General features: G+C 30.9%; 2 protein-coding genes across 3 annotated transcripts in view; one reads left to right on the top strand and one right to left on the bottom strand.

Moving 5' to 3' along the window:
• The window catches only part of LOC111688014 (protein O-mannosyl-transferase Tmtc3), a 40,013-nt gene that overhangs the window by 14,432 nt on the left and 13,063 nt on the right, over window positions 1-12,518 (bottom strand). For both annotated transcript variants that reach the window (XM_046954339.1, XM_046954340.1), the window contains exon 3: window positions 8,329-10,255. In XM_046954339.1, coding sequence (XP_046810295.1) covers window positions 8,466-10,255 — 1,790 coding nt within the window. In that variant the 3' untranslated portion in view covers window positions 8,329-8,465. The remainder of the gene's footprint in view (window positions 1-8,328; window positions 10,256-12,518) is intronic.
• Window positions 124-1,137, top strand: LOC111681698 (myb-like protein G). Its single transcript, XM_023443584.1, has one exon. The coding sequence runs from the start codon at window positions 124-126 to the stop codon at window positions 1,135-1,137; it is 1,014 nt and encodes a 337-aa protein (XP_023299352.1).

Here is a 12,518-nt window from a genome sequence, read left to right as displayed (position 1 = left end):
ATAAAAATCCACGATAAAATTTTAAATTGCAGAGATTTATTAGTAAGGTGTTTTTGTAAACTAAACTGTAAAATAAAAGTACCATATGGGGAAAATTTATTTGAATTAGTACAGGAACAAATTATGACAGATTTAGGAGAAAGTCAGGATTACACAGATAAATCAGAAGAAAGCACAGATACAGAAGAAAATACCACTGAATTAATTAAATCCTTCTCTGATTTTAAAGACATTCCCAAAATGACTTCTATAGAAGAAAAAACTAAGTTCATCTCTATGTGTTCCAACATCATCAGAGAAAATTTCGATGGTAATCCCCTTAGTCTAAATTCTTTCATTGATAAAATAAATTTAATTGAAGAGCTTACAGTACCAGATTTGTCAAATTGCCTTATTTCTTTTATAAAATCTAAACTAGATGGAAAAGCAAGAGAAATTTTGCCAGAGAACATAACAAGTATTGACCAAATCAAAAACACACTTAAAAATAGGATCAGACCCGATAATTCCAAAGTTGTTGCCGGTAGAATTGCGGCATTACAAGTAAAGAACAATAATTATACAGATTTTTCAAAAAATATAGAAGATTTAGCAGATGCGTTGCAACGTTCCCTTGTAATAGAAGGCATAACGACAGAAAAGGCTCAGGAAATGGTAATAGAACAGACAGTCTCAATATGTAGGAATAATGCTAAGTCGGATATGGTTAAAGCTATTCTAGCATCTACGGTTTTTAAAGAACCAAAAGATGTAGTTGCGAAGCTAATTATCGAGGAATCTACAAATCAAAAAGAATACCAGGTTTTAGCAATAGGTCATAGGAACACAAAGTCATTTATTCGAAGCAATCAAAATAATACTTACAATAAAAATAATGGTTATCGTGGTCAGAATAATTCATATGGTCGGAATAAGGCGTATCGTGGTCAAAATAATTCTCATTATAATCGGAATAATTCATATTATAATCAGAATAATAACAATAATTTAAATAAATACAACAATTTTCGAGGACGAAACTTTAATAATCGTGGTAAATATCATAACAATTCAGGTAATCAGGGAGCTTTTGTGCGGACTTTAAACGCGCAGGCCCCTCAGCACGAGGTGTTGAGGGAGGAGGAAGGTCAAATGTAATTAATAAAAATACTTTAACTGTACCAAATTTAATCAATAATCATAACACTAGATCGATATATAGTTTTAATCTAAATTATTCAGATTTCATAAGTTTAAATTGCTTTGCTTCATATAAAACTAATTCATTTTTAGTCGATTCACAAGCCGACATCTCGGTTCTCAAATTGTCTTGCTTAAAATCAAATGTAAAAGTAAATGAACAAAATACTATTAACATTGTTGGTATAACTACAAATACTACAAAATCGTTAGGTACAATTAACACAAAATTAGTTATTTCCAATAAAACAATACCTCAAGTCTTTCATATCGTATCTGATAATTTTAATATTCCCTCTGATGGTATATTGGGAAAAGACTTTTTGAAGAATAATAGATGTAAAATTGATTATAGCTCGATGACAATTTCATTTTATGTTCCTCGGACAAACAAAAGAATAATTATTCCAATTTTTCACGGTACTAATAAGAATTTATTTGTCGTTCCGCCAAGATGCGAAGTTTTTAGAGAATTCCATTTGAAAAACCTAACTGAACCAGTTTTTGTCGATTGCCAAGAAGTTTGCAATGGTGTATTTGTTAGTAAAAGTATAGTAAATTCCGAAAATCCCATTCTACGCATACTGAATACAACAGACGAAGTTAAATTTATAAACAATTGCAATATAAAGACCGAAAAGCTTTCCAAATACCACATTTATTCAATTAATAAGACATTTCCTTGTAACGAACGTGTTAAAAACTTGGAAACTGTTTTAAATTATAAAATGCCAAGTTATATAAAGGAGGATTTAATGCCAATATGCAGGGAATATGCAGACATTTTCACTTTGAAAGAAGATAAGATGACCATAAATAATTTTTATGAACAAAAATTAAGGCTAAAGGATAGGGAACCAGTGTATATCAAAAATTATCGTCTTCCATACACTCAGAGAAATGAAATAAAGCGACAAGTTACAAATCTTTTAAATAATGACCTAATAGAAACAAGCACATCAAACTATAATAGTCCATTGATCTTAGTACCAAAAAAGAGTCCAAATGATAGCAAATCGTATAGAATGTGTGTAGATTTTAGAGCTATTAATAAAAAGCTAATTGCTGATAAATTTCCTTTGCCAAGGATTGACGACATACTCGACAATCTTGGTCGAGCAAAACACTTTTCTATTATAGACTTATTTTCCGGTTTTCATCAAATTCCGCTTCATGAAGACTCAAGAGATTTAACATCATTCAGTACAGATCAAGGTGCATTTCGATGGAAGGTTTTACCTTTTGGACTAAATGTAGCTCCAAATTCGTTTTCTAGGATGATGTCAATAGCATTTTCTGGTCTTGAACCTAATAAAGCGTTCTTATACATTGACGATATAATTGTAATAGGCTGTAGTAAACAACATCATTTAAAAAACTTAACTAATGTATTTGACATTCTAAGAAAATATAATTTAAAAATTAACCCCTACAAATGTAACTTCTTTAAACCCGAAGTGACATTTCTAGGTCATAGATGTACTTCAAAAGGACTTTTACCTGATAATAATAAAATAGTGGCTATACAAAAGTACACAGTTCCGTCCGATATAAGAGGCCGTTAAACGTTTTGTTGCGTTTGCAAATTATTATCGAAGGTTTATACCAAATTTTGCGTCAATTGCAAGTCCATTAAATAATATAACTAGAAAAAAAGTTAACTTCGTATGGGATGAAAAATGTCAGGAATCATTTGAGAAGATTAAATCAGAATTAATTTCACCAAGAATTTTACAATACCCAGATTTTACAAAGGAATTTTTAATAACTGTCGATGCTTCCAAAGTTGGTTGTGGAGCAATACTAAGTCAAAATTTTTCAGGTCATGATTTACCAATATATTATGCATCTAAGGCATTTAATCGAGCCGAGCAAAAGAAACCTACCATAGAACAAGAACTTTTAGCAATATACTTTGCAATAAATCAGTTTAGGCCATATGTTTATGGAACAAAATTTATAGTTAGATCGGACCATAGGCCATTAGTATATCTCTTTAATATGAAGGATCCATCATCTAAACTTACAAATATAAGACTTAAACTTTCAGAATATAACTTTTCTATTGAACACATAAAGGGCAAAAATAACGTCGGAGCTGATGCCTTATCTCGTATTTCGGTTGACGAGCTGAAAAATAATACAGATAAAAGCATTTTAGCAGTGACAACTCGCGCGATGTCCAAAAAACCTGACGTAAAGAAAGTAGAACCTAATGATGATAAAATTGTTAATCTGAAGGTATATGATAAAGTTTCATATGAATTTGATAAAAGAGTAGCTAAGATAAAATCAGAAATTTTTTATAAAAATGAGGATGTAACGAATATTAAAATTAGAATGTATAACAGATTTAAATGTATTGTAAATGTTAGTCTTGTTAACGAAACATCAAACTTCGGTGAGATGCTTTTGAGGCTTCAAAAAAGTGCCAACAATAATAATATTTACATTGCAGAATGGACAAAAACCGATCCATTTTTTTCAATATGCTCTATTCAAGATTTTAAAACCCATGGTAATAAAGTATTAACCTCACTTGAGATTAGATTAGTCGATCCAATCGAAATGATAAAAGACAAAAAGACAAAGGAAAAACTTTTAAAAATGTATCACTGTGATCCAATTGTAGGAGGACATTGTGGTCGTAAAAGATTATATGCAAAGCTTAGAACAAAATACTATTGGAAAAACATGACAAAAGATATTGCTTCATTCGTTAGGAAATGTGAAAAATGTAATTTAAATAAGGTTAAAATTGGAACAAAAGAACAACTTACGTTAACACCGACTCCTGTGAAACCGTTTGATATAGTAGTATTGGATACAATTGGTCCATTACCTACTTCTAAATATGATAATAAATATGCTTTAACTTTAATTTGCGATTTTACAAAATATCTTGTTAGTATACCCATACCTGACAAAAGTGCAAAAACGATAGCTCAAGCAATTTTTGAAAATTTTATCTTAATATATGGAAGAATGAAAACTATAAAATCAGATCTGGGAACTGAATTCAAGAACGAAATATTTAGTGAATTATGTAAACTCTTAGACATTGAATTAAATTTTTCAACGGCATATCACCATCAAACAGTGGGAACCGTAGAACGAAACCATCGTGTGTATTTAATGAATATTTAAGAGCATATATTAGCGAAAGCCATTCAGACTGGGATACTTATTTAAAGTATTTCACATTCTTTCATAATACGACTTCAAGTTGCGTATTTGACAATAAATATACTCCGTATGAGTTAGTTTTTGGGAAAAATGTTATTATGCCAAAAGATTTAAACCTAGAAAAAATTGATCCCATATATAATGCAGAAAATTATATACAAGAGGTAAAATACCGTTTACAAAAATCCCACAATTTGATAAAAACACTTATAGATAAACACAAACAAAGAAATAAAAAATTATATGATAAAAATGCTAAGGCAATTAATTTGAACATAAATGACAAAGTATTTGTAAAAAAAGAACCCTATGATAAATTTGGAAATATTTACGAAGGTCCATATATTGTAAAACAGATAAATGGTGTAAATGTAACTATACACAGTAAATCTTTAAAGAAATATAAGATAATTCATAAAGATCGACTTAGAATAGCTAATTAAAGCTATCACAAAGGTAAATATTTAAAACTCTTTTTATTTTTGTAAATGTAAAGTTTTTGTTCTGTAAATTTGAAAAATTATAAAGAAAAAAAAACATTATTATTATTTGTACTATTTATTGTTGTAGATTTGAATTTCTGTGTAAATTTGGAAATCATATACATACAAATGAATAAATTTGATATATCATTTTATAAAACTCAAAAATTAATTAATTATATAATCATAATTATACAAAAAAAAAAAATATATAAAATATTTCGGTAGATTTGAGAAATGTTTACATACAAAATACCATATACATATATCAAATATTTTAATAAACTTTAAAATTCATTAAATTTGTAGTAATATACAAATTATAAAGAAAAACAATCTATATTACTTATTTTAAAAAAAAAAAAATTGAAATCATAAAATAATAAAAAAAAAATATACATATATCTTTTATATATGTAAATATATAAAAAAAAATGTTCACACAAAATTGAAAATAAAATACATTAAATATGTATTAACAATACAAAAAAAAAAAAAAAATTATTTAAAACCAATTATATTACTTATTTATAAATAAAAAACAAAAAATCTATTTTTTTTGCTTAATAAAAGCAAACCCCATTATTGAAATCCTGTAAATATTAGAATCCACTAACATTCTTGTAAATTTAACAATATATTACTTTTATACTTATATATGTAAAAAAAAAATAAAAAAAAAATAAAAAAAAAACATTTGCGCAATTCAATTAAATATAATAACTAACTTTAAAAAAAAAAAAATTTTGAACCAAATACAGCTTGATCACCTGATTTGATTCAACATTTTTTTTTCTTTAAGAAGGGAGGTGTAAGGAAACTTACATGACCCACTATATGTAGTTATGCAGTTGTAGTATGTACAACTGGAATAAGAAACATAAAACATAAGAGTAACACAAAACAATAAGAATAAGTATAACACAAGAAAACAATGAGAATAGATATAATAAGGATGAACAATAAATCAAGCAGTCAGTCTGCACATGAAGATCAAAGAAACAACTTGTTTTATTTTAATGCTATGACAGCATCCACCACAAAGTATTTAATATATTATAATCATTTTTTATATTATTTACATTATTTAAATAATATTGGTTTATAATGTAAGTTAACACCGCTGGCAACACTGCCACCTAAAAAATAATTGATTGTCAGCTCTTTTTATATTTTTACTTTTACACGCGCATCCGATTACAAAATTGTCTTCTTGCAATAATTCTGTGAGAAACTAATTTTACACAGTCAGCGTCTGCATACTTGCACATGTAGGTGCAACGTGATCGATTCATGAGAATGAGCAAACAAAGCTGGCCTGAAATAGCAGTCTTGGTTGCGTTGCTAATCTAATCGAACGTCGAGCTGAATTTTAACTCTTGAATTAATAATTAATATTTTGTCAATAAGTTTTTAATATCAAAAATCCTCTGAATGTTTGGATTGAATAAAATAAAAAATTGTGTAAATCAAATTGTGAGTGTCTGAATTTTTATTTATTTAAAATAAGGAGCCGTGGTTCGCTCTCAAAATTAATTTAATTTTTTTTAATTCATTCCGTTTAAAATCCTTTAACTTAGAAAATAACTGGATAGTTCTGTGAATTCTTACGAAATTCTCCAGAGCTATTATTTGTAGCTCTATGATGGCAACGACAAAATGCTTTTGGAATATTTTATTCCAAGTTAAACGTGTTATTATGGTATCGTTTTAAATCTTTTGGTAATTTGAAGACCTTCATCAAAAACTTCAGGGAAAAACAACCTTCGCTTATGCATATGACACAGCAATAGTAGTTTCAGGACAAAATGGTGTCACAACAACGGGTTAATAATTAACGCAACTAAAACCAAGTTAATGCACATTAAACCACCACATATTCCAAACTCAACATTCAATATAAAATACCACGATAGCAAATGTAACAAATTGGCAACGAGAATAAGAAAGTGATTTTTTATTTATTCAATCATGTCGACATCACCACTTGAACAAGTATTAGCGAAAATTCTAGAACAACAACAAGCAAGTCGTCAGGAGCAAGAGCTCGTATTGCAGCAGCAACAGCCTCAAAAACAGTTTGATATATTTGAACGCCTAAAGAGATACATAGTCACTCAGCAGCAGGCATTTCAGGACATTTGCAATAGCGATCCATCACATTCACCAACAGTGGAGGAAGGTACCACAGTAGTACAGTCATCAAGCACTTTCAACAGAGAACAACTCATGAACATTCTAGCAAAACAAATTTGTGAGTTCGTGTATAAACCAGACGAAAATCACACATTTGGTTCCTAGTATTCATTAACGCTGGAAATTTCTCAGACTTAGACAAAACACGCTTGCTTCTAAGAAAAGTAAGTGAGGAAAAACCCAAAAAGCCGGTAACTTAAGAATTCATCAAGCAGGAAATTCAGCGTACACTTCAACGTCAGCATGACACCAAAATAATTGGCAACAACCAACAGACAGCTGTAGGACACAAAGAACGTTAAAAACAACAACAAACAACGACATTCAACAAATCGTAAACAATCAGCAAGTAGACACAAGCAGCAAACAAATTCTAATAAGAATTCAGCACAAACAAGAGCTATCGATAACAGTACTGATAACTGCTTTCATCGTAAACATGTAAATGTTTTACTCAACAATCATAATGTCGAGCTTTAACTGGACATGGCTTCCGACATTACCATAATTTCAGAGCTAATATGGGCCAACATAAATCGCTCCAAATTGACCTCAACAAAGCGTATTGCAAAGGATGCTAACCGTAACAAAATTGAATTCATTGGAGAATTTAAGATGAACATTTCATTTTGAATACAACAATAACAATTTTTGTGACAACAGTTCATTCACTAAACATAGCAGGAACAGATTTTTTCAAAGAATTTGGTCTTTGGGAAAATCCTATCAACACAAGTCAGTTTTGCAAGTCAGTTGGAAATTCAGATGCTGATTTAACTAAAGAATTTTCTCAAGTTTTTAAGAAGAAATTGGGTCCTTGTACTAAAATTGTACTAAATTCATCTTCCACTCAAACCAGATGCAGTTCCAAAATTTTGTCCAAAACGTCGAGTACCATATTCAGTAATCTCCCTAGTGGATGCTGAACTTGATCGATTAGAGGAAGAAGGCGTAATTACACCAACCACTAACTAAGTTAACTTATCCTAGATCCATAACTGAAAAACACAGTCATCGGTTAAAGTCTAAGCTAAACCTATTTTAACTGAGTAGTAAGAAGCCCGCCCTTAGACCTGATATTGCTAATAATATAAGTAAGAGCATCATTAGCAGCAATACATTAGTCACAAGATTCAAAATTTGCAGTTTTAAACAGCTTTTTGTTAAGAATAAATATTTCTTTCGAAAGTGTTTAATATATGTACTACTTTTCCTAAAATTTACAGCCTTTTCTTTTTTAGTAAAAATAAAAATTGAATTAAAAACTTAAATGTTTAACACTTACCACACACAGCCTTTTTACATATTTGATAGTACAGATTAGAATAATAAGTCAATACGAAATAAATGTAAAAGATATAGATAATTTCATGAGATTTCAATCTAATTTTTACTGCTTTCTCCTTTTTTTTAATATGAATGCTATGAATGATGAACTGTGGCTGGTGGTGCGGCGTTTGGTGATGGTAATGAAGAGGATGATGTTGTTTTAGATGGTTTACGTTTGGGAAAATCTCCTTGTGTATGAGTTTGAGAGGTTTTTGTTGTTGTTGTTCTTGATGATGATGTTGATGATGTTTTTTTAGGCAATGGAAATTCTTTTGGATTGAAATCGACCAAGGCAAGTTGTTTCTCAGGTGATGTATCAGGTAACTTGTAAATTTTTTGCAAACGTTGTTCAACAATCTGTAAATGACGCAATATATAGTCCTCGGTTGGTGCTAAGTAATAAGCATAGCGTAGACACAACTGAGCTCTGGCCAAATGTTTACGTTCCACATAGACCACGCACAAATTGTGTAATCCTTGTATATTATGAGGTTCGTATTTGAGTATTGAGCGATAACAGGATTCTGCTGCATCTAAATCTTTCATGTGATTGATGTAGATATCGCCTAGTAGTATAAGTCCTTTGATATGATCTGAATGATGTCGTATAAGTTGATTAAGAAATGGTACTGCATCTAATGGACGATTAGCATCTGCCAATAGGAGTGCTAAATTAAAGAGAGCACTGCGAAAATCTGGCTTTATATGTATGGCACGTTTAAAATATTGTTCGGCTGCATCAAAGTCTGATTCATCCATGGCTAGCATTCCTAGATTGAAAAATACCTTTTCATTGTCACCACTTTTCGCTAAAACTTTATGGAGTCGTTCTCTAGACAACTGTCGATCTTGTTGGCCTCCCATTTCTTGTAATAATATGGCTGAATTCAATAAAGCCTGCTCATGTTCTGGATATAGATCCAATGCTTTATTAAAGTAAACATTTGCCTGGGCACTTTTGCCTTGTTCCAGGAATACCACTCCTAAATTGTAATAAATATCAGCATTTTCACTATCATAAAGCAAAGCTTTCTCGTACACCTCTTGGGCCTGGGCAGTGCGATTTAATTTCATGAGTATATCTCCACGATTTATATAGGCCTGTACATAATCTGCTCTCATGCTAATAGCCTGACGATAAAGGAAATCAGCTTCCTCCAAACGGGTCTGATTACGAGCTATTAAATTCGCCAGATTAATAAAAACATTTAAATGATTGGGAGCTATGCGAGCCTGATAGCTTTCACCAGGTTTTATGCGTGGAAACAAAGATTTCGCCTTTAAATATGCCTTCTCCGCTTCAGCATACATTTTTAGATTATTATAAGTTCTACCCACATTAATATGCGCCCCTATATCATCAGGTTGTATTAGCACCGCCTGACGGAAATAAGCCAAAGCTTCTTCAAAGCGTCCCTCATTTTCCAATGCATGTCCCACATTATTGAATAGCTTAGCATTGCGATCATTAACATGAACTCCGCTCATAAACAAAGTATACTCATTCTTCCAATCATTATTTCTTTTATAGCTTTTAATGGCGTGTGTCAGCAATAACACTAGCAGGGCAATATTTAATAAATATTTCATTTTCTTGCCACTCACTTCCCGAATTCTTTCAAAGCCATATGCAATAAGAAGACAAAAACCCATTGAGGGCATATACAAAATACGTTCAGCCACTACGAAACCCACGGGAAAGAATAGATTTGAGGCCGGCAAAAATGGTAAAACAATCCAAGCTAGACACATGATTAGCATACGTGAATACTGAAGACTTTGACTAATGCAAGCTTTTACCACTAAAGCAGCTAATATGCCAAATGTTATTAATGTTGCAATGTTGCGTGTATCCATGAAACCTTCAATTACAGGAACAGTACCTAGAAAAGAGAATACATAATATATTCGTAATTAAACTACAGTTTTTAGTTTGTTTGCATAAATTACTGCATAAAACTTTTTGTATATTTAAATTTTATTTACATAGAGGTCTTTAAAACCACAACTTCTAACTAATAGTCCTTTGACATATTGCTTGGCATTTACAGTGTAATTACTTTGTACTTAATAAAATTGCGTTTTAGTGTTTTATGTTTAAGTTTATATGTTTGTGTATAACGAATTATTTACATAAGGTAGATAGACGGAAAACTTTAATTGATCAAAGTGCTGTTTTTACTTATATACTAAAGGAATTTAAAAGGACATTAGTAAAACTATAATTAGGAAAAGGAAATGGTAGGCAAACTGTGTTAAAGTGATTTTTTTTTTTGGGTGAAGGATAGTATTTGTTAAAAATAAGTGAAACTATTATTCATCCATGGCGAGGTGTTTTGGTACTGTAACATCACCTTAAGAACATACATGGCAGCATTTGTTAGGCAGAAAGAGTAACTATTGATTGACTTAAAAGTGCAAGGAGTTCTGGGCTTGTCGCGTAACTACTTTTGGTGTGTCCAGCGGAACTCGGAAGGTGACTTTGCTCTCCAACAGGGAGATTTCTCATATTTAAACAACAAAGAAAAAACACTCTAACTGTACAAAAGAACGTTCTCAATTTGCTTAGAGAAAATATTTCCAATGCTAACGATTACATTTATGTCCTTTTTCTTGACTAATAACGAACTAGTTCATTCCTCTGTTTGTTGTGGATAAAAATTCATGAAAGGAATTCAAGATCAACTCAAATGTCTTAATTTTCTTCTTAGGGCGGGTTTTTCCGATAAAGATAATCTACATTTATTGTTTAAACCTAGTTAAATCTATGTTTTTCACTAATCAATGACGTTACTTAGGGCGTGTTTTTCGGATAAAGATAATCTTCATTCTTTGGTTAAACCTGGTTTAATATATGTTTTGTTTTTTTCAGTAATCAATAAAGTTACTTAGGCCGGGTTTCTTACTTCTCAGTTAAACTAGGCTTAACTTGCTGTTAAATTAAACTCGGAATAAATTTAGGCGGACTTTAAACGATGATTGTGTTTTTCAGTTCTTGATTTAAGTTCAGTTAACTTTGATAGTATTGCCAACTTTTTACTCAAAAACATAAACAATGAACAGCTGTTTTTTGCAAACAATACTATTCTAAAATGGAAAATTTTTGGAAAAATTTTAAATAAACATTTAAAACAATAATAAATAAAACAAAACTAATCAGAAAATTGCATTAATTAGGATGGCGGTGCATTAAGCACTCATATTGCCAGGTTATCACACGTTTGTCCAGAGAAAACCCCACCAACCCCACCAACCTTCATATAGGAAGTTGGAGCATCCGGACTTGATTTCATCAAAAGTAATGGTCTTCACCAGAAAAAAGTTCTAGAGTATTAATGGTCTCCACCAGTATATATTCTGAGTTTAAATGGTCTCCACCACGTTATATCGTGAGTATTTTATGGTTTCCACCAGTTAAAAACGTTTGAGTATTCTATGGTCTCCACCAATAAAACATAACTCACTTGTAGACAACATATAACTTTGAACAGTTATATGAGGTAATACACTACACCAGTGCGAGCGAGACCCAAAACTGTCGAAAGCCAGGCAACAAACACAAGCCTGAACGCGTTTAAGAGATAATCGCGATGACGCGATAGTTGTTCCCCAACTCAGACCTGAATTACGACTGAAACCGTTTATTTACATTTTTTTACATTTTACAAAACTGATATTTGCAAAAAACAGCTGTTCTTTGTTTATGTTTTTGACTGAAATGTTGGCAATACTAATAAAGTTAACTGATCTTAAATCTATAACTGATAAACACAACATCGTTTTATGTCCGTCTAAATTTGTTCCGAGTTTAATCTAACAGCAAGTTAAGCCTAGTTTAACTGAGCAGTAAGAAACCCGCCCTTATTGTAGTTACTACATGATAATTCAAATATACTTTTGGTAGCAATAGGAAACCAACTCTATAAAAACTGCAATGAAAATAACTTATTTTCGCTTATATCTACTCAATATAATAATATTCAATTTTGCAATCAATAACGCAAAGATAAACGACTTCTATATTCGTATGACAAACTAGTTTGGTTTAGGAACCCAGAGTACTTAGATCGAAGTGTACTAATAAGCTGACCACTATACTGCACCCAAGTGTGCTTCCTGATACGCTCACCGCTTCTCTCGTTTAAA

Source organism: Lucilia cuprina, chromosome 6, assembly GCF_022045245.1.
Source record: "Lucilia cuprina isolate Lc7/37 chromosome 6, ASM2204524v1, whole genome shotgun sequence".
NCBI classification, from domain to species: Eukaryota; Metazoa; Arthropoda; class Insecta; order Diptera; family Calliphoridae; genus Lucilia; species Lucilia cuprina.
This window is presented reverse-complemented; position numbering and strand designations above follow the sequence as displayed.